The sequence below is a fragment of the Falco rusticolus genome, chromosome 6 (genome assembly GCF_015220075.1).
Source record: "Falco rusticolus isolate bFalRus1 chromosome 6, bFalRus1.pri, whole genome shotgun sequence".
Lineage (NCBI taxonomy): Eukaryota > Metazoa > Chordata > Aves > Falconiformes > Falconidae > Falco > Falco rusticolus.
This window is the reverse complement of record NC_051192.1, coordinates 79,772,836-79,800,493: the sequence shown is the minus strand read 5'-3', so window position 1 is coordinate 79,800,493 and position 27,658 is coordinate 79,772,836. Positions and strand designations below refer to the sequence as shown.

Sequence of the window (27,658 nt, the reverse complement as noted above, 5' to 3'; positions counted from 1 at the left end):
CCCATACAGAAAAATCTGTCATCCCAGTTAATGACCTTGAGAAGTCAAGCCCTCCTGAGTGGGAGGAAAAAGGAAGAAATGGCATTTCTCACCAAGGGAAGCAAGAGTCAATGTCAAAGTTTAAGCCTCAAAATAACGTGCTATGAGGAACACAAATATATATATATATATATATACACACACAAATAGATTGCTTCCTTTTCAAAAGTATCTGACTGCAAGGCTTGAGAACTGAGGTCTACTTCTCTGTGGGACAAGCAATATGTATTATAATCACCATCCCACTGGTAGCGTAAAAGCACAAAACTAAGACCAACGGCCTGCTTAACAAAGAATGCTGAGCAGCCCTTACACAGGGATAAATTAATCTCCGAATTTGTCTAAGATTGGGAGGGATTAGAAAGATGAGCAGAACCAGGGGGAGGATGGAGCGATCACACAGCTATTTCCTGCAGTTAGCTTGCTTTCTTCTCAATGCCAACCCCACTGCAGTCATGCAAGTCTCCAAACATGAGAGTATCTAACATGGGGAAGCCTGCAGAAATGCTGGAACGGAGACCTGGGGGCTGCGAACCACCGCGTTCATTCCAATCAAACATGAAAAACAATACTTCAAATGTCAACACGTTCAAGTGGAAAAGCAAGGAAAAGATGGATCCTATTATGATGATGTACACTAGTAGTCCCAGAGGACTAGCTGGAACCAAAGAGATGCAGGAGGCTCACTGAGCAAGGCCGAGAGTGCACTGGGACAGAACAGGCTTCAGGAATATGTGATAGAACTAAAGGGTCTTGCATTTCAAATGGCTTGGATATACTGCTCAAACTCATTGCTTGCTTTGGGTCTAGCACCAAAGTTTTCAGACAAACCAGGATTTTTTTTTATTTCTGAAGAAGTGATTTTGAGATGGGATCTGTCATTCCCACAACTGAAGGAATTTTTTTCCTTCAGAAAGGCACCTTTTCTTTCACTTTGCCTTTGTTTTAGGTAAATAAAGACTGCTAAAACAAAGATCGTATAGCAGTCTCTGCTAGCTATATGATCCCTTCTTCTCACAAGCATTTAGCCCTAAAATTAATTATATTTACTTCAGATTATGAGGTCATGTTTTCAAATATTTAGTGAATTCTGACATCTGAAATAAAATCTATTTTAAGTTAAACTTCCTGACAATCCTATCAAAAACTGAGCAACTAAAAGTTACATCTCAAACTAAAGATAAATTTCAACTTTAAGATTACCTTTCAAAAAGAATCAGTGGAACAACTGAAATCAATTGTTAAAATAAAGCAGAAAACCAGAGTATTTTTCACGTTGTGGCTCTTTTCTATCTTAAGCTTACAAATATTTCAGCACATTAATTGGTTTTGCTATTATAGTGTTAAAAACATGTACCTAAATTCAAAGCTGCAGGAACAAGTTAAGTAACACAATATTTTGCATATGTGACATTTAATCCTATAATTTTCACTTGCTTTGAAATAAATACAATACTGGAAAACTTCAGAAAAATTATGGTAGCAAAAGTCAGGCTTCAAAGAGTGGCAGACTGCTTACAAACTTCAGAGTAGCTGTTTACATAACACATCTCTTCTCCCCCCCTTACTTTTCAACTAAATCGTGTAGTAGGAAGGGTTTAAAAAAAAATCAGTTAACTGCTTTTACTGCTTTTGACAGAAAATTGGGATCTTGATGAAAGGAAAAATTATTTTGAGCTGTGTCTTTTCCAAGGGAAATGTCAACAACTTAAAAAAAAATAAATCAAACACCCAACAAAAAACAAAAAACCTGAGACTTAAACATTTGAAAATGTCATCATAGCACCTTAGTAGGGGTGTAGCTCACATGAGGATAAACTCATTCCTCTCTGTGAACCAGGCTCTCAGCATGCAGACTGACACATGGCGAGCGTGGTACATCGCAGTTAGACACTGCCTGATCCAAAAGGCACAGAGAGGCATAGTGCAACTAAGCTCTCCACACTTTGTGACGCCTTGCAGTATTTCCTAATTAAAATATACAACAATGTCTAACTAAAATTTTCCAGCTTTTCATCTCCAGCACAGAGCTCACTTCTGATCAAGTCTAAAACCTGGGTATGTGAAAGACAGCCACCAGAGCAACCGCAACTCCTTGAGCTTTACAAGGACGTGGCAGGATGGGGATGGTGTCACTGAAGACAGATACACACACGGGATGAATATAGTTCACTCTGCCCACTGACTACTTTTCAACCTCTGTGCCTCAAGCAGAGGTCAGAAATGTTCGCTTACAGTTCTAGCAAAGGAGAAATACAATCACCTAGGAAATACCTAAGAATTACCTTCTAAAATGCATTTTTTGTCTTAAAAAAAAAGTAACTACTTAAAAACAGCTTGTTTTTTTCTGAGCAAACTTGTCCTTGTAAACAAAACCATTTGCTCTTTAATTCTTTCAGCCCAGAAAAGTAAGAGAAGATGAGCTTTTCTTCAAGTTAGAGCAGTATTTCAAGCACCAAATGCAAAGTCACAGATATCTTTTTACTAGTAAGAGTTCTTAAAAATCTAACACCTTGCCTTTAAGCATACAGACCTTTTCTCATAAATGATACAGCTTTTGATTTAATATCCTCTCTCAGCTGCCTGGTTTTAGTCAGGTATTGCAAAACATAAACATTTGGAGCAAAATTGATCATATTCTGTTCACCACAGCCATAAGGCATCTTGATCAGTGATGACAAACCATTGATAGAAGGCCCAAGTAAATCACCTGAAAGATAAAATGTAATGAAAATAAATTAGAGCTTATCACAAGTAAATAGATACACAAAAAGTGTGGTATCATCTAAACTGCAAGAAAATACATTAGGAACGTTTATACTAAACACCACTAACCAGGCAGAAAAGATACTTCATCTTCTGATTAACTTTGTGCCCACTGACCCACCTCCCCACAGACCTTTCCAAATAGAGTAATTTCAAACAGCTACCATTTAAAAAAAAAAAAAAAGAAGAAGAAACAAAAGATATTTAATCCTGGAAAATGTTTCAATAATGGTACATATTTGAAAATTCCTGTATTTCATCTCTCACCTACAGTTACCAAAGCCTAGGTGTCACAAGAAACAATCATCAGTCAGGTTTTAGGTTTTATTCTGCAGACAAGCAAAATTTAAACAGGATATGTGCAAACTTTGCAGGACCTTCCTTATTAAAATCCGACTCCCCCTCTAACTCTGCAAACAGATAGTCAATACCACAATATTGCAAATTACATAAATTAAAGGAATAACACATTCCATCCATAAAGTTTTCTTACACTTATTCTAATGCGTGATGATAAATTATTTTGAATTAATGATTCAACCTATTAATATAGCAATTACATAAAAATGAATGCAGTTCCCTAAAAATCTATAAAGCAACAGCCATACTGGGCAAAAATGTTGTAAGGGTTATTCAGCAGGGGCTATGAAAGAAGCTCTGGCAAATCCAGCTAGGGTAGCTCAGGTTATTACATACCAGCCTACTTGCTCTACTTGACATAGTTTACTACTTCTAGTTAGTACTGGCAACTGCTCTGTTCTTTAAAAACCACCTATGCCTACAGGGCAAAGATGCCAGCAGCTGGATTATGGACATATATATTTTAGATACTGAGTTCAACAAAAGCCCAGCTGGCAAAAAAGTATTTAAAAAAAAAATACAGTTGACCAGTAAATAATAAAGATGGAGACAGAATAAGATAAACCTTACCAACAGCAGTGACCTGCACTCTCTCACTGCCACTTACAACATCAGAAGGAAAAGTGAAATCCAAAGTTTTTGACACTACTTGTGGTTTATTCTCTGTCAAATCCAAAAGGACGGTCTGAGAATATATCTGTTCCAATCCTTCAGCCTATCAAAATAAAGATAGGATTACTGTAATCTCCAACAGTTTGTTACTTTTAGGACAGGAGTTGCATGGTTACAGTACTGAGGGGTCTAAAACACTGACAGGTATTCTGTGCTGCCAGCTAACATATCAAGAACCTGAGCTATTGGCCTCTCCAAACTGACACAGAAATGTTTCTGTCATTATGAAGACCTACCTCAACTACTACATGTGAATTACAAAAATACACCCACAAAGTCAATGAGAGCATCTCCGATTCCAGTGAGCTCCAGGCCAAGCACAGAGCTCCATGGCTGAGCACATGCCAAGGCTGGAGGTAGTACCTTTCATGCTGTCTGCAATCCTACAGCCTGTCATACAAGGAGGACTTAAACTGAAGTTAGGTACATGGACATAAAGGTTTTGCTTCCTCGTGCATGAAAAAACCCCTTAAGAAAAATTGTCCTCGAAGCAGAGAAAATAAATAGGTTTCTGTCCTCAGCCTACACCTTGGTCTAACAGGCTTTTATTCTCTTCTGCACAACAGAACTTCAACAGAAAGGTCAGTAAGTAGCTCCACTGGAAAACATCTCACAATCCTGCAAGATAGTGGTTTTAAGGGGTCTAAGAAGAGGCTGGCTCTGCTCAGCCTGGAGAAGAAAAGGTCCAGTGTCGCAGCACTCTCAAAACTAACCAGCTGCAACAAAGTCTTTTACCATCACATACTATCATATTCTTCACACCAGTCCCTCTGCTGCCTTCTCCTAGTCTCTCCTCATGCAGGGGGCACTCTCTATTTTTCTTCTCTCTGCTTCTTCCTTGGCTGCCCGACCACTTAACAGAACCAGCCACAGCTGCATCTTGTCTACATCAGCCAACCCACCGCCCCTGAAGCCAGTCCACAGCTGTATGTTATCAATATTCATTAACCCAGCTTCACTCCTCTACAGTTCAGGAGGTTTCATCAATGTGTATAAATACCTTATGGCAGGGTGTAATGATGGAGCTAGGCTCTTTTCAGAGGTGCTCAATAGCAAAGCAGGAGGCAACGCACACAACTTGAAATAAAGGGATTTCCTTTCAACTATTAAAAAAAAACCACCAAACTTTTTGAACTGTGAGAGTGTTTAAACACTGGAACAAACTGTTCAGAGAGGCTGTGAAGGCCCTGTCCTTAAGGAATTAAAAACCTGACTGTACAAGGTTCTGAGCATCCTGCTGTAGTCTATCCTGCCCTGAGTAAGAAGGTAAGGCTACTCCCTTCCAACCTCAACCATTCTGATTCTATGATCTTAAGCACTTATTTTAGGATAAGATGTACAAATGTCTACTATCATTCACTGAAATGGAGCCTAACACGAACCAGACTTCGATGTCCAAAGTCAGGCCAGTCTTACCAGTTTCTGGTTTATCAGAAAGTCTGGAGGCTAGATTTCCACCACTAGCAAAATACATAAATGTTCATATAAAATAGGCTTTGAACTAAAACCAAGTGTATGGCAAAATTGATTGCACTTATCCATAACAAATGTATTTGGCCCACTCTCCCCAGATTATTAAGGTATCTTAGCAGCAGGGGTTCACTGATGCACAAACAGGTTTCACCTTGCTTTCAGAAGCATTTGACAAACTATCTTGTTGTTGAACAAATATCTGTTGTAGAACAGATCTATACATTAATTCCTGGAAGGAGATCTAAAGAATTTTAAAGGAGAAATTATTTTAAAAGAAGTGCTTTCGACTTACAGCCACCTGACCCAAAACCAACCTTATGAAGCAAGAGGCGGACAAGTAAATTGGTTTGCATTTTTGCTGCCCACTGTTGTCTATTTTAGGCAACAACTTATTTCAGGAACAAGCCAAGCTGCAGACTGTTTACCTTTACTAAAACTTTCTGGATGATAGCATCAGAAGCAGCAGATGATATTGCTGTCACTTTGATGGGAATCTCTCCCAACTTTTTTGGCTTGATTGCGAATTGAACAGTTTTCCCATCTTCACTTGGTACAGATACAGACTGCTGATCTTCTGTAGCATTTATTTCATTGGATGTTAGAATAATTTCAAAAGCATCATTCATATCCAGGATCACAGTAACCTGTAAATACAGTAACATTTGCAATACAATAGTGTTAATTTTGAAGAACCGCTTTCATAAGCTGCCACCTTTTTTGTGTATAAATAGCTTTATAGTCTGCCCACCGAAGAAAATATTAAAGTTCTCACAAGAGAAAGACATGGTCTCCACCAGTGATGAAAACTCTGCAGTGTCTAGTAACATTTAAGTACAAAGAGTCTGGTTTTTTACCTCAGCTTCTTCTTTCAAATAATTAAAGATGTTCACTTCCAAAATGAACTGCTCTCCTCTGATGACAGAGTATGGAAGGTTGAGGAAAATGAAGAAAGGTTGAAAAGCTTCTAACTGCAAAACAAAATCAGCAATGAACCCCTACTAGCATGAAAATGACTATACAGCTTGTCTTCTGATCACTTTTACATTCAGATGACACAGTATGTTTACTTGTACTATACAGTTAACAAAATGAATTACTGCAGGGCTGAAGCAGAAGCAAAAGATGCTTCTGGTCATTAGCACCTTTGTGGGAATGCAGCAGCGTCATTCAGATGAGAGCTGCTGGCAGCTTTCACAGGGCAAGTTCCAATACAGGCACCTGAATTGGGGCTAAGAGTCTATCATCTGCAAGTCTGGAAGCTGTGATCTGTTCTGACAGCTCATTAAGGTACATGTGAACTGTTTTGAGTGCACAAGTAATGGATGATTAGGAATGTGCCAGTTGCTTTATCTCCATGTCAATACAGAACTGCATATTGGAATACAAAACAACTAACTCTCCCAAATTCTGTAATTCACCAGCACCTTAAAATGCGTTATTTTGTAAAATTAATCTTGGCATAAGTTCTTTATTTATATTTCAAAAAATACATCTTTTCTTAATTACAAGAAAAACTGTAGAAATATACCAGCAAGCAGTTACTTTTATCTGTGAACAGAGGGTTTTGGATGAAGTCCTGGCTCCAAGAAGTCAGTGGTAAGCTCTCATCAAGCTGAATAGGATCAAAATTTCACTGTTTATGAACATCTGTACAATAAGAACAGCTGAAGCATGATATCCTCTATTATTGAAATGTCAACTAGAAATGGTTTTCATTTGGTTTTCATAAAAAAAAATTCTTCCAAGTGTCTTGAGTTTCAGATCCAAAAACCCCTCAGCTTTCTTTCTAGCTAGCAAATATTCCAACTTTTTCCTTTTAAACTTTGAAAAGTTGTTTGCTAAAGCTTTCAGTGTCAAAAAATTCTTTAGATATTAGTCATTAGAGAAGTTCTGATGGAGAATTTTTGGTTCGCTCTTCCCTATGTATTTATTTTCTTTTGTCTTTTTTGTTTTGTTGTTCTGTAAAACTCTTGCAATTTTTAGAACATATTCTGGTATATTACAATAAAATACAATAGGGTAAAATTATCGACACTGTGTAGTAGAAGTCAAAAAAAACCCAAGATGCAAAGCAGTAAATGCCATTAAGCATGCAGATGTCACTTATCTATTTCCCCATTACTGTTTTCATGCATTTCTTTTATTTGCCTCTCTATATGGTACTGATTAATATGCTTCAGCATATGGAACTCTTAAGTGCAATCTAAACATCCCAGCGAGGATGAAGCACTGAACAGTGCATGTGAGTGATTAGTTAAATAATAATCTCAACATCTGTTCTACTTGCAGCCTTCTCAGATTTGAGGATGAGAGTCCAAGTATATACTTTCATACACTCTGAATCAGAAAAATATTCCTCCTTCTGTCCCACATCTGCCAAGCTGAGTGAAAGAAACAAGAATCATGACTTCAGTCTCAAAGGAGTCTTAGCCACAAAATTACGATTGGGGTCCAAATTCTGTGATGAAGTTATGATCAGGATGTTCAAAGCACATGTTCTGTGTCTGGTGTAGCAGCCAACTATGAAATCTGGACCTAGATCTTGGTTTGGATCCCAAAAGTTGCCCCTCCCCAAGAATTTGAGGGCATGAGAACTTAAACGAGTAAATGGCTGTCTCCAAGCTACGCCTGGACTAGCCTTGGCATCAAGCTGGAAATCCTGCAGCATTTCAACCTTTCTATAGGCACTTAAGTGGAATTGTCTCACTTAGGAACATAGTTTCTCTAGGACCTTCACATAACGAATGGAAGGAGGTAACTACCTTCAGAGGATTATTCAATGTATGTAAAATACTAGTTAAATGAGGTTTCAAAAAGTAATTCCTATTTTAAACAGGCTAAATAACTCTAAGTAGCTGTTTCCATGAATACAGTGAGCCTAGGACAACTGCACTTGTACATTAGGTATCTCAGATTAGAGACCTAAACTGAGGAGCCCTGAATTTAGCTTAAAGTGCTAAACTCCTTGAACACTTGAAAGTACAAAAAGAGCCTCAGGAGACAGGAACTTAGCAGCAAGCAGCATTTCACCCCACTGCCAGCTTTCGGTGGCCACTCTGCTCCTCAAGCTACATCACCCAAGAAGTAGCACCTATGTTTACTCCAAGACTAGTTTTGACAGATAAATGAAAGCAAGGCCAGAATTTAACCTTCAAGCAACCCTCCCATCCTCGCTCCCAGGGTAAGTCTTAATGGAGCAGCAGAGTGGCATGATCTTTCCAGCATAAAATGTGTTTCTCCCATCCCAGCCACCTCTTCCCAGCTAGTCTGTGCAAACCCCCCTGCATGCACTATCAACTCATGGAAAGCCCTCTTGGCAGAGCCAAGAAAACATGGAAACACACTGCCCTCAGGCAATCATTCTCCCTTTCTACATACAAAGATTCTGAAGGGGGCGCATCCTGAAAGTGCTCTAACAAAAATAGGCACCCAAGTACCTGTGTAAAATCCAAGATATTTAGAGGAGTAGGAAGGGGGGGGGGGGCAGATACAGTATCACATATCTTCAGCGATGATGATTTCTTCACAGATTAGATACACATGGCCTCTCAATCACTTTATTAGTATAAGGAGATGGCTGCTGTTAGAACTAAAATACAGCTTCCAGAAATAATCTACAGTGCTACCACCATTTAAAGGAGAAAACTGTCTAGTGCCATGGTACCTCCACTGGAGCAGTCGTCACTCCAAGCCCGCTGTTTTCAGACATCACAAAAGCACTGGCTACCCAGGATGTGATGGTATCAGGTACAATGACTTCCATTATGGTGTCTCTGTCAGATCTGATGGCAGAAGGGGAGAGCAGACTTTCAAAAGTATCCATTTACAGACATCACTAAGCGGACACAAATGTTTAAAATCCATCAAAAATTAAATCCAACCTCTTGGTGGAAAAAGCGCTGTTTATCTGGTTTTATTTTCCTAATCATTTATAAATATTTGTGATGGGATCAAAATAATTTTTAAAGGTCTAAATTATTTTAAATTACATTAATTGAAGGTAATTACATTGAAACACATTACATGTAATCAAATTTTACATATCCTTTAAAGCAATCCCAGATGACACTTGCTTCCCAAACCTCTCAGCTCTTAAAGAATACAAGATTTGTGCTTCATGACACCAGTCGGATTTCTATCCGACTATCATCTGTTTGAACTGCTCACTGAATTAGGTGCAGACAGGAATAAATTTCCCTTTCCGGGCTAATCACCGTCTTCTCATGTACTCCAGAGAAAAAGGCTGGGTCTCCCTATCTGCTATCTCCCCATCTTCAGAAGGATAAGAGTTACTTTTGTGTCCAGGATTTTTATCTAGTTTCTATTGAAACTACAAGGCCTTCAGTCAGGCATTGTCCTATTTTGTGCATTTTGTACAATGCATCGTTTGGCGGGTCTCCAATCTCACATGTGGCCCCTAGGTGGTAGCAGAATATAAATAACACCACATACTTAGGCAATGTTCTTCAGCACCACTGCAGAATGCTACTAAAAGCTACCAAATAACAACGGCAAGTGTAAATCAGGTTCCATTTCCTTCTAATCTTATACCTAGTTTTAGTGTCTATCCAAAGCCAAGTCTCTGGAAAATGTGTCCTCACATAGAGATTGCTGAAATCAGGAGGTCCATTTTTAGATACCGGCATATCATCACCAAAACCATCCTCTATGGGTATCATTCCACCATCTGCAAAATAAAAAAAATATTGTCCTACCTACAAATATCTATGTTTAAGAAAAATCAAATTAATACAGTTTAAAAAAGTCAAATTAATACAGTGTTTGCAGTGTTTGGAGAACAATCTATAGCTTTGTTACATATAGTAACTACATTAGGAACTAATTTTCTTGCCTTTTTTTTTTTTTTTTGGGTAAAAAGTGTTTCACACAAACTTAAGATTTCTACATGGCCTCTCTGGAGTGCTTATGGAACTGGCGTAACATGGCTACACATGACAAACCACTGGATTGTATCAACTGGAATGGCAAATAGTAGCTCCATTCATCTTCAGGCCTTTAAGTAGCGTCACTCAGGACAGCAGCAAAACCAAAGTTTCTAAAATACTAGTCATATGCATTTTGTATGTCTTGAACATTGGAAATGGTAATAGTTTGCAAGGCTGGATGAAGCCTGCATACAGTAAGAAGACCTAATAGGGGCCCTAAAACATGGATCTCCTCCCCTACTCAGTAAATTAAATTCAGCTACACTTATTTTTATTACTTACAAAGAAAATGTTCCTTATCTTCCTCAAGAATTGCATCAGTTGATATCCAAAGGCTGCATTTCTAGGTAAAATTTATACAGTATATCTCAATACAAGACATTCAGGACATCAACAGTACTTATCTATTTTCTTTTTCTTTTCTTTTTTTTTTTTTTTTGTAAGAAAAAAAAGTCATCATAATAAAGCAATCATAGAACTAAAGCAATTAATATACAGGAACCAACAAAACTGAGATCATCTGTATCTGAATATTGCCTTAAAGACTGAAAACTTTTCAAAGGGAAGATAATACCAAGCATGAAGCAATCCATATTTCTGAAAGTATAAACATATTTCTTTGCATTCAGAGTATTTACATATTGATAACTGTCACAATTCAAAACCCACATCAAGCCATGAAAGCAGTACGCTGTCTACAGTTGCGAACTTTAAAAAGGGCATTGTCCTCCAGATGTTCAAATCACTAAGCAGTAAGTAAAAAAGCCAGCTTAGAATAAACAAAAAGTACCTGAAAGACACCGAAGGAACCTCTGACCAGGGGGAAATACTGTATTGTGCTGTATAAATTGAGCTCATGGAAGATCTAAGACAAGAAAAACAAAATCATACAAAGACTGAATGCAAATTCACATTTTTCAGAACTTTCAGTTGTAGATGTTAATTCATAGAGCTGTACCTCAAGCAGCAGCTCGCTTAGCTCTCATGTCAAAGAGAAAAGAATCCAAGACAGGACGAAGGAGATTAGGCTGCAATGGTTTCATGATTAATGGAAGAGTGACCAAGGCTATAACAAGCCTAAAATAACAGCCTACAGTCCACTGATATTCTGCAGCACTTAGGCTATGTCATTTGAGCACTTTAAGAATGACGTATATTGTAAGCTCTTTCAAATTGTTGATGTACTAGAGCTTCTGCAACTAGAGGGAATTCAAAAAGATTAATAATTTATTCTGCTCTTCAAAAAATATTTTTTTTCTTTTTTTATATTACTAATTTTAAAGAGCACAAAGCACAAATCAGTAGGGAGATTTTCTGACTTTTTTGTCTTTTTTGAAAGAAGAAACTGCCAAGTGTTAACTGAGCAGTTTATCAAATGGAAGAACAATAAAGTATTAATTCAAATTATAAATGCTGGACCTACTACCTTATAAGCCTTACAGTCTTTTCCATTCTTTCCGCAAGTGTTGATAAACTACTTGTGGAAGTAAAAAAATTTGCATAATTAAGGAATAAAAATCCTGTCCAAAGAATATTACTTATTCAGCACATAAACTATAACATTTCCATGAAAATATTTCGTATATACAATAATGAAAACTTTTTCCCATTTACTTACAGAATCTTCTGTTATGTCGCTACTTTCTCCTAGAAGCTTTGTACTTTTATCAACAACTGCAAGTCCAATTACCGATCCTGGTTCTGTTGTACTGATTTTAAGGGAGACTTTCTCAGATGGTTTGACCTTATCTTTGCTCCAAGAGATTTTAATCTAGAAAAAAGTGAAAAACAGTATTGCTTTAAATTACACAGTGATATTTACTGCTACTAAGAACTCCAAGGAAGCATTTCCTTAGTTTAATTAGCTATAAGTAAGACTCTGGGTTTGCTTTTCCTAGGACCTTTGCGAAAAGACTACAGCATTCATTTTGCGCTCTTGCTCTCCAAACTCATCAGTTCCCTGGGCTAGTGGGAAGTCAGCATCAGGATCCACTGTCATTCCAACCAGCTCTCAGCATACAAGCAGCAACCTCTTGACCCACCAGGACACAGCAGTTTCTACAGCTGAGGGCAGTAAAAGAAATGAATTTGCTGTTCATCAGTGCACAACACAGCACCTAACATATTTAGTGAAAGATTATTTTGGGGAAAAATTCAGCCCTTGAAGATTACAACTAAGAGTTCCACAGTGAGATCAATATAGAAAAGGGATATATGTAATAGGTGCACGGGTAAGGAAGAAGGAAATAAATAGGTTAGTACAGCATCAGGATGCCTTCCTTGGGGTACTGAAGAGAGGAAGGGTCATCAGCTGTAAGGTATTTCTAATGCATCCCATCCCCACTACATCAGAGGACAAGGCAGAATTTCTGTTTAAAATGAACAGTTTTACTCTCTTCCCTCATCAAACCACCGTTACTACAAAGTCACGAGGTAGAATTGAGGTCCACACTTAAATTTCCTACATTTAGCTGACCATGTTTCAGTTCAATGTTTAAGCTCCCATCACACACACAGTCAAAAGAAATAATGGAGACTAGATAGTCGTTTGGCTCAGCACGAAGCATAAATCCAAGTGGCAGTGAATAAAACAGTCCTACAAGCTCCACAGACCGAAATGGCTGTGGGTTGGATTCAGTTACATAAACATTGGCACTTAAGTGTCGTTTGAGACATTCAAAGGCATCCAAGACATGTCCAGTGGTAGTGCCAGACAGGACACATGACTAAGCCTTCTGCAGCAGGAACTGGAGTCCAGGAAGAATAACTTCAAACCACACTTTTGGGGTAACTGATTCTATGTAAACAGAGTTTAGACACGTAACTCACACACAGAGATGAGACTCAGTCACTTGAAGGCAACTGGACACTTAAGATGTCCCACAGAACACTGTCTGATCCTCAGCTCTCATTCCAGAAAGGGACAGGTCTCCTATAGGACCTTTGAAACATCCACCTGTCCCAATGATGACATCTTGAATACACTGTGGCCTCTTGGAGGACAGTAGATGTCTGTGCTTAAGCAACTGAATCCTGACCCTACATGTAAATACATATATTAGATGTTTGAAACTACAGCCTCATTATACCCTTCCTCTGATAAATCTGTGTAATGGTATCTTCCAAGCACATTCAGTATGAAAATCACAGAGCAACACCAAACCAACTGATGCTGCCAATATAATGGGATTAGCACCATGTCCTTCACTATAAAAGAGCATCACATTGATTTACTCAGAAAAATGCTTTGCTTCTGGGTTCACTGTAGCAGTGCACCTCTGTATATTTGATTTTACCAACTCATTTACAGAAATTAAATGCTTGGCAAGGCTACAAATTACACAAAAAGTAGCTTTCCACAGCACTGGATTAATTTCAGTGGCTAGCATTGAAATGGTGAAGTAGAAATAGCTTGAAATTTTGAAGCCTTTGAAATCAGTTCTTTCCTTATCTTACATTTTTTCACTATCCAGTGAAATGCAGCAAATACAGCAGGGTTGAAATTCTCATAATGTATTGTCTCAACTTTTCATCCTCCCAGTATATTACCCTACGATCATGTTTTTCATCCATAAACTACACTTAATCAAATTGGCATTTTCAAGATCAGGCCTTACCTCATTGCTACAAAATGTAACGCAATCTTATTTGTGGACACTGCAATCAGTGGAAATATTTCAACTTGTTTCCAGAAGGCTGAACCAAAGAGTTTTGCCTTCGTCATTAGAAATACCTTCCTATATCTACCCTAAAACTCTGAAGTTTCAACTAAATCATCTTACTTGTTTCCTATTTATTTAGATTCCTCAGACACTGTTACATAATAACATTTCTTCCCTTCTGAGGAAAGGCTGAGAGAGCCGGGCCTGTTCAGCCTGGAGAGAAGATGACCGAGAGGGGATCTATCAGTGTCCATGAATATCTTAAAGGCCAGTGTCAAGAAGACGGGGCCAGGCTCTTCTCAGTGGTGCCCAGCGACAGGACAAGAGGCAACAGACACAAACTGCAACACAGGCAGTTCCATCTGAATATGAAGAAAAAGTTCTTTACTTTGAGGGTGACAGGTGCCCAGAGAGGCTGTGGGATCTCCTTCTCTGGAGACGCCTAGACACAACCCTGTGCAATGTGCTCTAGGAGAACCTGCTTTAGCAGGGGGTTGGACTAGACGATCTCCAGAGGTCCCTTCCAACCCTGACCATTCTGTGATTCTGTGATAATAGCCATAACCACAAAATGGGTGCCTACAGCCCTCTCACCATCCTGCCTCTCCACTTCCTCATCCTGTGATAACAATGCTCATATCCTGAGTCTGGATAAATCACAAAGCGAATGGAGAATTTTTTCATGCAGGAATAAGACAAGCAGCCTCCCTACTGATGTCTGGTTGTAAGTGTCAAAGTTTCCATAGGGGAGGAAGAATTTGAACCCATTGAGAGCCTTTGAGTGGTCTCACCTGTAAAAAAAAGCACACCGAGGCTTTTATTTGCACAAAGGACCAAATCTCATCTTGGAAAAATCAATTCATTGCTACAATAGTGGGTTTCCCACTGCTCTTCAAGGTTTTTGAGTTAAAGTACGCACAGTCACATCATACACAAACACTGGTCACATTCACTGATGACACACCGTGTACAATGTGACCACTGCCAGGCTAGAACAAGGTCTTCATAAACATTTACAGTTCCACACTTAGAGCACTTATGAGCGCCTTTCCACTGTACTGGCCCAGAGCAATCTTCGGTTTAATAATTGACCAAACTATTAAAAACACAAGGAGATGTAGTGCACCTGTTTATGTGGAAAACACAGAGCTAGTAAAAATTTCTTTCAGATATGCAATAGCTGGATCCTAACTGCACTGGTATTATCAAAAGCCTTTCCAAGGACTTACACAAAGCTCAGGTTAGATCCTCAGTGAGGAAGTCTTTTCACATTTAGAATCCTGTGACCTAAAATACTGTTTACCTTGCAATAGACAGACAAAATCATGGTCTCAGACTCAAGTTCAATACAGTTACCTTGTCATCCAAAACAGGCTGAATGGGGACAGTGAGAGCATCATTTACAACCACTCCAAGCTCATCAACGTAGAATACAAGAATACATGCCAAAGGAGCCCAGGAATTTTCTGCTGTTAAAGTGAAAGTTTTTGCAGCCTTTGTGCCAAAAGCCATAATTTGCTCCTTAGATAACACCTGAAATGGAAAATTGAAACACACAATCTGTTGGTATCTCAATATGCCAGAAGGTCTGCAATTCCTTCTACAAATAACTGTTAAAAGAAGAGACATGTAACTGTGACTTATTTATTTTACTATGTGGTTGACCAGTTCTATAAGACTGGGTGTGGAACAGGAGGGTAATGTAATATTTATATATTAGAAATAGATTTTTTCCATGCTTTAACTCTTTTATCACTATGGACAAGAACTACAATGATGAGGAACAGCACAATATATGCTATGAGAACATAAAAATACAACAGCAATACAGCTAGGTCACATGGGTCATCTATAATAGCATTTGAGTTTGGATCAGGAACACAGTTTTAAAAGCAAATCTCTCAAACACCCCTACTTACCACACTTCAGTTTGCACCATGGAGAGTGTGAACTGGGGCCCTCTAACATGTTCCAGTTAAAAACAGGCCTTCATTTACCAGATCAGATTAGAGCTAGTCTGAAGGTACCTTGAAACATCTTGAGTTCAGGCCCACAGCATCAACTTTTTCACTCTAAATCAGTTCCTGCTGGACCATACCATTGACTAATGAAGACAGAGCCACGAAGGGCAATTCCCTGCCTTTGACTGCACGAACCTGATTTTTTAAAAATCTAGAATATATTTCTATTTCAGAAAATACAGATGAATGCCTACATTTCATATTATCCTAAGGTCTTCCTTATTCAGTGTACTATTAAAGTCTCTGAAAGAAAAAAGAACTGTAAACTGTAGTTACCATGACCATTATGGTGTAGCCTGTGCACAAGACAGGTACAAGTTAAAGACAGGAGGGGAGACGATGGTATATATAAAACCTTCAATCCAGATGCTGTAAAATACAGTACAGCAGCTGAGCCATTAAACAAGCCATTTACTTTAAAATGCTTCCTACAAAGTTCCCTTGTTAACAATGCCACCCTGCTCACTGGGCCATCTCTTTCCTCAGCGGGCAGGTCTTCTCCTTACCCTGTGCCTGCAGGCTCAGCCCTGACAGTCCTGACGATGCATATAGGCTCCACCAGCCCCCTGCTTCCACCTGCACCTACAGGACTTACTGACATGCCCCAGCTTGGGCTACTCCTGGGACATCCCTGCCCCTTCTCCCATCATGGGTGCTCTGCACAGTCAAGAGACAGTATTGCTCTCACAGTTGTGCCTTGTCTCACACATCTATAACCAAAGATAACCCAACACCCAAATCAGAGACACACTTTTTCCAGAGAGCACCTCCTTACAGTGCCAGGGGCATTTCTGCTAGGTAATGAAATGGAGCTCTCTTTCAAAAAGGACCATCTTAGTGGAAAGGAAGTTTTTGTGCCTCTTTCACAAAGCACAATGAAAAATACTGACTCTCTCCAATGTACAGTCACATTCCACTCACTGGAGTATTTTTCAAGTTGGTAAAAGTCATCTTGGATTGCCCCTATATGTAAAACCAGCAACTTACCAGATAGTGGAACTCTCTCACTGGCTTGTTGCTTGCAATGCTCACCTCAAAAGGCTTCCCAGCCTAGGAAAAGCACATAATTCATATGAATGAGTATGGAAACATAATGAGTAACTTGAACCGTTCTTAAACTGGCAAGTTTTGTCTCAGAGTGTACCTTTATATCCTGGCTTTTTGTTTTAACCTGGAGATAAGTCTGGCTGGGGGAGCTGAACACATCATAGACACTTATGTCGGTCCTACTGCTGAGGAACTCTGCCTGAAGACAACGCAAAACAAAGCTCTTAACAAAACAGAAAAATCTGTGTGGTGATCACGTATAAGGTACTGTTCACAAGAACATTGCAGCCTTAATGGCAGTACAGGACCACTTTACTGCTTGCTCTGGATATCTGTTTTGGTTTTTTCCCCTGTTACCTTGGTACAATTATCAGATCACATTTAGACAGGATCCATCTCTTTCCAGCTCTAACATAAATATGAGGTAAGGAAAATAACAGTAGGTGACGTATCAGCTGTTACTGATGGGAGAAACAGCAAGTCATTGATCTCAGGCCACTCAATTTGGTGTGTCACTGCTCGAAAACAACATATTACAAAGCAATACCTGAACTCTCAGAGTTTTTGTATCAGACAGGATTGGAAACTCAATATCAATTATTCCATTTTCTGGGACAGTGTAATTTAGGACATGGACTGTCAGATTTCTCTCCTCTGTTGCCTCATTCTCAAGGTGAGAAAGTGAAGATTGGTGAAAAAGCAGGTCTGATTGTTGTGCAGTGATTGTGACAAGATTCTGCCTCTCTTCAGCTGTCAGCTGGTTGCTATCAAAACGTGTCACCTTTAGCTAAAAGCAAAAAGACAGAAAACAAGGTAATTCTAAAATGCACAACATATAACCTATGACAATATATATGCACTCACATCATATCAAAAAAAACAAGAGCATCCTCAGATTTCTCACATATCAGTAACTTTATTCTTAATCCCTGTGAGCACTGCAGGTGAGCAAGTCATCCAAAAACAAAATTATTTTTTAACTCCAGGGAGCAAAGAGAACAAAAGCAACACAGATGGAACTGAAAAGTGACCTTTAAGGCAACTGAAAGGAGAGCCTTTCAGCTCTCCCAATTACTCTTCTTGTTGAAAATGCCTGTCTCGCAGGCAAATTATACAGATCCGAATATTTAATTTTATCACTTGTATCTCACCATCACAACAAAGGACAACCTAACATTACTTCATGTGCAGGAAAACGTGTCAGATGAGCAGAGATGGTGCCAAGTCAGATGTCTTTATAGATTCATCAAATGAGCTGAAAAAAGGCCCAAAATTCACAATCTGCACCTTCTTCACTCCAGTATCCATCAATCAGTACTACAGCTTACATCAACATTTATTCCCACATCCAAGCACACTCTCATCTATAGTAAACCCATTCTCCTTCTGCATTACACTCTAAAATTCAACTTCTACGTTTACAAGTACCAAACTGTTTCCCTTTTCTTTTTCAGTCCAGAGGTGTCACTCCATTACCTCTCCTCCTCTGCCATTATTTTCCTATCCTCTTTGTACACCATATGCAGATCTCCACTTACTAGTAATAGCAGTAGTTGTTCCTTCATACTCTCCTAGGAACATAACTGACACCTTCTTCTCTGCCAGCTGCAAGCATTGCTAAATGCCTCAGCTACCTCTCACTCAGCTTATCTTTGGAAGAGAAAGAAGCAGCAGGTCAGAGCTGGAGTTAAACTGGGACACTGACAAAGAAAATGAAAAGGAAGAAAACCAAACCCCCCAATGATCAGGCTAGCACAAAGCTATGGCTTGAGCCAATCTACTCTGAAGGTGTATATTCAGCCTATTTTATTGGTATTTAGGTCTGATTTCTATACAGTAAAGCTCAAGAATTGTAAAGTCAATTCCCCTTTTCAAGCAAAATGCAGTGACGCAATATGCAACCTCTGCTAAATACAGAAATATTGAACGCAGACTATGGACAGCATGAAGAACATGAAATATTTCTGAGAGAGAACTGCAGCTGGTGTAAGACAGACAGGACAGAAGGCATAAAAGACACTTTCACTTGAAAGCAATGTCTGATGAGTTTTACTGAATTTTCTAACAACTGCTTAATTACACGTATTCATTAAATAAAGTATATATTTCTGAGTGTATACACACACACTTCCATACACAAATATTATTAGGAGGGTTGGGACTCAACAACTAATTATTTTTTAATGCACAGTCACCTAATGGAAAACAATCAGCTAGAGACTGAAAAGATTCCTCTTCCATAACAATGCTGAGAAACGATAAAATATATCCTGCCAACCCTATAGCATTCCCTGCCAGTTTTTTCTTTTCTAAAGCAAATGCCTCTAAGTTTAGTATTTGCCAACATGTATCATGAAAAAGAGGTAATTTGAAAACAAGTCTGTAAATTATACTTAAAAATTCAAGGCAAACTTTGGCATCTAAGCAAATATACAGGAGAGGAATTCACATTTGTTTATGCACAGATTGTAATTAAAAAAAAGAACTTACAGTAGCTAAGAAGTTCAGAGAAGGTTTTATAACTCTAGAGTAGTCCATAAATTCAATAAAATAGTCACTTTGCTTTGGAAATATGATGGTACTTGAATTTTGGGAGATTCCTGTTGAATAATTGTATGTGTTTAGACAACATGCTCTTAACATGCATATTTCTTTAGCAGTATTACTATTCAGTGTCCATGATTTTTAAAGAATTCTATCATATTTTTCACCATTTCCACTCCTATCACTCTTCATCCCTCCAGCTAAGGATGAGTACAAAGGTGGTATACAATGTTTTCCACAATGTTAAGTAAGCCATACCACATACTGCTCTACTCCACACAGACTATGTCAGAGTGACACAAGGAAGGAACTCATGAATCCCAACTCAACCAACTTCACCTTGCTGGGGTTACTACAAAAAAATCTGTAATGAAACCTAGTTTCTAGGACAGGCAGAAATTTGGTACAAATTATTTTTTTCTAATAAGCAGGGTGCAGTGGAACAAGAACAAAAAGGCTCAGTTTGCAAATCAGCCAGTCTAGAAGAAGGTAGACAGTTGACAAACTGGGGCAGAACTCTTTCTACTGATGTGGTTTACAAACAAACAAACAAGTAAGGTAAGTTTATGATTAAAATTGTTTGTAAAACCCAGGCTAATGCTAGCAGTTCTTATGCCTACTCTTCTCATCAAAAGTGATCGGTCATTGACTTTAAGCCCCCATCTGAACTTATTTCTTGGTTATATACAAACCATTGAGCACAGAACTGTATTCAACTGACTTAATAGCTGGTTAAACTATATAATATCTAGGCAAGCAATAGTTCAGATAATACATTTTTTTCAGATAATATATTTGCATGTATATGGTTCACACTGCCATCAGCACATGATATTTTTCTAGCACCCCAATCAATCCCTTCTACACAGCAGTTAAATTCTTCCAGTACCACCTACTCCTTGGATTTCTCTCAGAAGACATGACACCACCACATACCTGTGAGCGAATCAGTGACCACAGCGATAATTTCTATTGGCTCTGTGTAATCATTGTCACCTTGGTGCCACAACTGATCAGCATTCAAGTTTTGCAACGTATGCTTGTTACAGGTTATATTCACAGATCCATTTATCTGCAATTCAGGGAAAAAAAAAAACAACTGTTGAGCCAGCAAAGCCAAGGATGTCTTTCCATCTACAACAGCTTATTTCTGATTAAGTCCTGTACTCTCCCCACATACAAGTTCTGGGGGGTCAGCACCAGAGAATTATGAACACTGACCTCTTTTTGCTTTCAGTAACAATTTTTATCAAATCCAGAAGTTCGTTACTTTTTAGAGTCAACAATGCCTTATGGAGAAAGTTACTTTTTTTCCCCTAATAACTAGAATTACCCACACTTCTACATGGCCAGAGCAGTGGTGCCTATGTTTTACAGAAAAATACAATGAACAGATCCCTGCTTGAGGAGGAGTGGTACACCCTATGCAGTATCTCTGAGCTCAGAGCTTCTGTAGGCTAAGTGCTGCTGAAGGCACTGAAGTCAGCCAACTGCTGAAGTCAGCCAACAGAAAATGACAGGCACACCATTTAGCAGAAATTGGACCTGCTTCAAACGTAGCCCACAGCTCAAATGTAGAATGCTTGATTTTGCAAAAAGATGCCATGAATCTATCGCTACTTTTAAATCTTCAGAACAAAACTGCATGCCTTTTTAAATTTCATGTTCCAGGTTACAACTAGTACAGTAACTCCAGTGTAATTACTAGGCAATTAGTAGGCAAAAGGCTTTGGTCTCTATCATTCTAGAGCTCCACCTAGAGAATTACAGTGGTCTCCTCCAGCCTTGTAACACAGGGCTGAGCATGCAGGGGCACACACAGAGCCAGGGAGTGTTCCTGGGCATGTGTCCTCCATCACCTATGCTGCTACAGCGGCTCCTGGAAAGTTTTTTCTTCCTGGGCCAACTAGCACTCTCCAAAATAACTTCCAGGCACAGTTCAAGGGATCACAGCAGCCAAATATCATTCCCAACAAGCAGCCTGAATGTAGACACTTTATTCTGGAAATTAAAGAGAGTTTAACACTACCCCTGCAAGTCACTCAGACCATGCCAGCTGAACTCAGCGCTCCAGAATGTCACAGGCATATTTAACCTACAAAAGGAGACACAGGTCTAAAGTCTGCAATAATGCAAACTGTTAATGGAAGACTCACCTCCATTGTTGTTGTTATATTTCTCTTGTTTGTCCAGTAGGAGACAGAAAGGCAAGTGACCGTTACAGTTCCTTTCACTGGCTTTCCATATGTGTACCTGAAACACAACAGTCCAAATCAAACAAGGAGCCACCGCCGGGGCTTGGGCTCCTGAAGAGCTCTCGAAGCAAAAGATTCTACTAAAACATTTTTTTCCCGATCTCAAACATGGCGAGAACACATTTATACTTTGAAACACAATTTTCAATACTGAGACCAGTTTATCAACACTAAAGTCAGATGCACAGTGCTGCTCTTCCCTGCACGAGTTCTATAAACCTATTACTATTATTATGGGCTGTACAATGTAGGAAAATTAACTATATTAAGCTAAGCTGGAAGTAAGTCATTGAATAGAACACCAACGCAGCATCATTACTAATACACAGTAGATTTAAAAGGAGATGTGGGAAGTGCAAGTGTTTTGCTTCCCAAATGCTGCTAACACAAAATGAGAGGCCTCAAGATATCTGTACTCAAATTACTTACTAATCACAGTCCAAAGAAATCATGGCATTATTACATGACAAACATAACTTGCAGCTGTGGCAAATCTGAAAACTGTAACATACTCACTTCTAGAATGCCATTAGCAACCTGAAGTCAGTAAGCAGTAATAAAATAAACATTTTGTATACATGTTTCCGTGTTATACACAAAAGAAACAATGACATTATCAGATTTAGACAGAGAAAGGTGAGGTGGGCACGCCAAAATCACACTAGTCCATCAGTAGTAATGCACTAAGATGTGATAACTTTAAGTATTTTAAATCATTATGAATTTGGCAGCCACTTAAGACATATCAAAGCTGAAAAGCAGAGGGAAAGAACAATAAAATAGCATAGTTACAGGAAGAACTCTGACAACACTGTCTTGCATCTGAACTCAGTCTTTCCAAGCAGACCTAATTACAGTAATAAGCTGCCATTAACCTTGAAATGATACTGCCATTGGATAGCATCTCTGTACTTAATCTAGTAACACTCCAGAGATGAGAAAGGAAAAGGATTTTATGACATCTACAAGTGTAAGGGACACATAAGCTCTTTGTATACAGAGGCATTATGCCTATAGGAGCAGTCACCAGGAATGAAGTAATTCCCTATAAATAATTATGACATATCAACAAAACTTTGGCACTACTGGGATTCAATCTCAGACCATTCACTGGCATCCAAGTCTGGACTTATTGCAGCAGACAGATACACTTTCAAATACCCTATGAGTATACCTAATGTAGGAGCCAGGTACCCTGTAGAAGATCAAAAATACATAGGAAACCAAATTCACATCAGCATATAATGGATTCCAAAAGCAAAACAGAATGGAAAAAAAGTTGAGGAAAACCTTTTTCTAAAAATTGCCCCTTAAAAGAAACCTAGATTGTTTATAGTATTAGGCTGCATTGCCTCTAGGAAAGGAAGCTTTTTCTCAGAAGTCCAGACATTTAATTTAAATAGCTTGTTAAACAATCATTTCAACATTTCACTTATAAACAGAGTGTTGTTTAGAAGGTATGTATTTTATTGCATTAAAAAAAAAAAATCACAAAAGACCTTTTATTTCAGGTCTTCTTGAACGGATCTGTCAGGTAGCTCTATCTGACTCTCGTCTTCCCAAAATAAAATTAATTTCTATTTGAGATTAATGCATACTAATTTTTTGTTTAGGTATTTGTTCAACTGAAAAATAAAGTATTATTTATACCATAGACTATGTGAAGTCTCTTCTGAATTTCTCAAGAGTTTTTAGTTCTTCAACTACTTACAGGTATAGGTATTGTGATAGGCAGGAGAAGCCTGTACTTCAAATCTACAACGTGGATAAATTGGATCAAGAAGGATGCGCATAGACGTCTGCAAAATTTTCCAAGTGGTCTAATAAAATATAGTTACTGTACCTACAGACCTTGATGCAGTAAGTTGAAGAGCACCATAAAAGAGCGATAAGAACAAAAAAAATGCCTCAAAATATACATAGTAAGCAAAAGACTCACAAAATTTTCTGAATAAGGTAGCTCAGAATGTCCTGGCTATAGTCTAGAAATACCTTTACCAGACCAAAAAAGAACTTAACTAGAAGTATGAAAATCTATCTAACATCGTTATAACAAGTTCCAGTAAATAGAAATGGACGTTAGTCAAATAATTTTGACTGGAAGGTACGTTTTTAGCATTCTGAATATAATTCTTCACTTGACACAATTTTCTTAAAAGTGGGGGTGACAACGGTATCAATGATTTACTTACTTTGCAGTGACAACACCAGTTACATCTTCCTCTCTCAAAGAGTAGTATAATGGCATTGTTATCATAACATCAAATTTTGGTAAAACTGGGAAAAAAATTACAGAAAGCTTTAAATTCACACAAGTGATTGATTTATTTATTTTTAGTAACAAAGGTAGAAGTGTAATATGATAAAGACTACTACAGTTTCTTAGAATTCCTTAGAATATAAGATAGATTTTTAACCCTGCCCTATGCATGCCCCAGACTGACTTGTTGTTGAAGGGAGAACAACAAGCAACGTAACAGCAGCCTGTACACAAGCTTCTAAGACATGTAAGCTTCATGATCAGACATTATACAGATAATTTGGGATGAACACATTGTCTGCAAGATCCTGGAAAAACAGGGACAATAACTGCACCTCATAGGCTTAAGATAGGCATTTTAGAGACTGTATGACATCCAGACAGTACAGTAGTAAAACTACCAAAGATAAACAGGGCACCTGATAAGATGATATTTTTCCCAGGACACAGAATTAGTCTCAGAGAAGCAAGAGATTTGGAAATTTCTGGGGGTATTCAAAAGGTTCATGTTAAGGGAACTAGCTAAGGGAAGCTAGTTGAAATTAATGCAGAATCAACTACCAATTCTGGTCACTACTAAATGCCCTTAAGTAACACTTACCATATTCCATCACTTTAAATCTTTGATAATGAACTTGACCCTATTGAGAAAAAAAAATCATACAAGAAAATACATATAATTGTGGTTAGATTAGCAAGCTTAACGTACCTTCGAGGCCAAATCCCACCCATTTTAAAGGTAAATTACAATTTCTGACAGATGTGATTTTAAATCATGGCTCAGCCATTATCAGCTCCTGTTATGGAGCTCCTGTAGGAACCAGTAGTATGTATTTGAACCAGAGAAGGACACAGAAGCTCACATGTGGCAGACTGTTAAGTGAGAAGAGCTTGTGGAGCTTCCAATCTGCAGACATCTACATGTGCCTGGTTTCTGAATAAAAAAACAAAAATCCAAGCTAGGTAGCATAAAACTACGTAGCATAAGTACTCAGTCGTCATGATGAACCATTAACTGACTTACCAGCAGTATGTTTACTAGCCCACTTAAAATTAACTCAAGTATACCTATACAAAAGAGAAACTCCTACAGTATCTACAGGACAAGACCATTTCAAAAGCATGTATAAACCTCAGTTTCTTCACTTACTCAAAAGGCAGCTAAAATTTTGTTACAGTCTACAGTACATACTTCAGCAGAGATATTCAGTTATATCTTCCTTTCTTGTTTATTTGTTAGTTAAAAATCGATGGAAGAAATAAACAACTATACAATACATTGTTACTTATATTCTCTTCTATTTTCCTATTTTTCTGATTTTTTTACTTATTTCCTTATTTTCCTCAGGAGGGTATCTGAAAGTATATTCTGGCATATCTTTGAGATATGGCACACCAGGCTATATATGGCACATTGTTGGGAAATTAATTTTAAAGGGTTTTTTCACTCTCTGAACATTAAAAATTCAGCAGATGTTTTTGTTCTTCGGTATAATCACAGTTGACAAAAAAGTCATGATAGTAAGCGGCATAAATTTTGCTTTCGGTTGTCTTACTCAATTGTTCTTCCTTGCTAAAGTGCAAGAAATTCAAACAGCACCAGGAGAGGTTTAAATTCAGTATTAGGAAAAAATTCACCAAAAGGGTTGTCAAGCAATGGAACAGGCTGCCCAGGGAAGTGGTTGAGTCACCATCCCTGGATGGTATTTAAAAGATGTGTAGATGTGGTGCTCAGGGACATGGTTTAGTGGTGGACTTGGCAGTGCTAGGTTTATGGTTGGACTCTATGATCTTAAAGGTCTTTTCCAACCTAAATGACTCTCATTCAGTGATTCTGAACAGGCATGTACATCATTTGTCTACAGACATATAACCCTCGTTCAACCATTTTTTTACAGCATCATACCAAAAGCTGCCATCAGCAGGGAAACATCATGACGTGATTTACAGCAGTGCCTAGAACTGGAGCTCTGAATCTCAGCTGATTTGTTTGATGCAGGGATTACACCAGAGCAATGATTTTCCAAGAGGAAAATCTGATCTAAATTGGGCCGGGAAAATAGTCTAAGAAACCAAAAGAATCTCCACTTCCCAAAGGACAGGAAGGGAGAGGCCTCTTTTGAAAGCTTGTTTTGCCTCTTCACTTAAGAGTCTTCTGGGAAATAAGGGAAAGATCAAGAAAGACAACAGTCTGTCGCTAAGAAGTGGCTGTTTTGGAAAGGTTAACATTATCAGCTCTGCTCAATTGCGTGATGAGGTTATGCTGATATAGAGCTCAGAAGTCTGATTACTTTGATTATTCCTGAGAACAGTGACACCACTACAAGTTATCACATGTGCTGGAGTATTTCAGCGAAGATGGTTTGAAACACAGGGCAAAGGAGATTGAATATGGATAACCAACCATCAGGTAGCATCAAAACATGTCAAATGGGAATGAGTGTCTGTGGCAAGAGGGGATAAACTGAGAGTTCCTATGGAAAAAACCCTAGGACCAGGATCCAAGGTGGAAACAATTGTAACTGATCTCACTTACCTGATCAATGACTTTGCAAATTAAGCATCTCAGACCAAGCCCCTTAAACCTCTATTTACCCTATATTTATACTTTTCCTAGCAAAACATTTCTATCAAAGTAAAAATCAGATTGCTACAATTTCATTATTAAGTCACCAATCACCAGAATAATTGCTATATTTACATTCCTAGGTTTGAAAAGATATATGTAAAATCCGCTATTTTCACAACATTTGTGCAGATCATAATCCTTACAACAAAAAGTGCTAAATAATGGCATTGCAGCCCACAATCATTACTATCAGGTAATCTTAGGAACAGGTATCTTAGGAAAATGAGCTGTAGTGATTTTATCTCATGTTCTCTGCACACCTTTTATTTCCAATGATAAGTGTATATATATGTCACCCTTGCAGTTACGCAAACCAAGAACAGAATGTTACTCCAGCTGGCAGGATGAAAAAGCATCTCCCTTGAAAATGAGATTTTGTTTCACTTGTTGACTTACCTTAGAAGTAAAAAAAAAAATAAATAAATTAAACAAGTAATTAAAAGCTAGCAGAACTGTAAACAGTAGAAAACAAAGACAAAGATTAAAGTGAGAGTAGCATATTTGGCTTCGCTTTCTCTAAAATGACAACCTTAATGACAGAAAGCAAGCCATGCTTCACAGTGCAGGGAAATGAAAAGACCCTACTAGGTCATCCTGATGATTTGAACACCAAGCCAGATTTCCCGCTAACACACACTTTTCAGCCAAACTGGTTTGGAATAGGACAAGTAACAGCACTTCAACCACTCCACATCATTTTAGTTCCTCAGGGCAGGGCTGTCTCTCTGGCAAATATTGTTCAAATATTTTGGAGTGGAAGTTGTTAAACCAGTTTCCAGGAGTGGTGGCTTTTAAGACAAGCAGTTACACACACAACACGAGATACTTTTTCTTGAAGATAGGAAAACAACATCATGTCTATTCCACTTGTTTCCAGAGCTGCTTTATTCTAGTCGGTTTTGTCTTCCACGCCTTCTCCTGCTTCCTAAACACACTCACCCACACAGACTACTAGCATTTTGCTCTAAATCAGCATTTCTTAAA

The 27,658-nt window shown here is 38.4% G+C and overlaps 1 protein-coding gene across 1 annotated transcript in view; it reads right to left on the bottom strand.

The window, feature by feature from the left end:
• The window catches only part of CD109 (CD109 molecule), an 83,374-nt gene that overhangs the window by 28,397 nt on the left and 27,319 nt on the right, over positions 1-27,658 (bottom strand). The window contains exons 6-23 of the mRNA XM_037392558.1: positions 24,647-24,686; positions 23,978-24,062; positions 21,687-21,783; positions 20,467-20,602; positions 19,477-19,586; positions 17,534-17,773; positions 17,084-17,185; positions 16,927-16,989; positions 15,275-15,451; positions 11,875-12,027; positions 11,047-11,121; positions 10,539-10,599; positions 9,862-9,997; positions 8,975-9,092; positions 6,165-6,278; positions 5,736-5,954; positions 3,736-3,880; positions 2,573-2,749 (exon numbers count right to left, since the gene is read on the bottom strand). Coding sequence (XP_037248455.1) covers positions 2,573-2,749; positions 3,736-3,880; positions 5,736-5,954; positions 6,165-6,278; positions 8,975-9,092; positions 9,862-9,997; positions 10,539-10,599; positions 11,047-11,121; positions 11,875-12,027; positions 15,275-15,451; positions 16,927-16,989; positions 17,084-17,185; positions 17,534-17,773; positions 19,477-19,586; positions 20,467-20,602; positions 21,687-21,783; positions 23,978-24,062; positions 24,647-24,686 — 2,248 coding nt within the window. The remainder of the gene's footprint in view (positions 1-2,572; positions 2,750-3,735; positions 3,881-5,735; positions 5,955-6,164; positions 6,279-8,974; positions 9,093-9,861; positions 9,998-10,538; positions 10,600-11,046; positions 11,122-11,874; positions 12,028-15,274; positions 15,452-16,926; positions 16,990-17,083; positions 17,186-17,533; positions 17,774-19,476; positions 19,587-20,466; positions 20,603-21,686; positions 21,784-23,977; positions 24,063-24,646; positions 24,687-27,658) is intronic.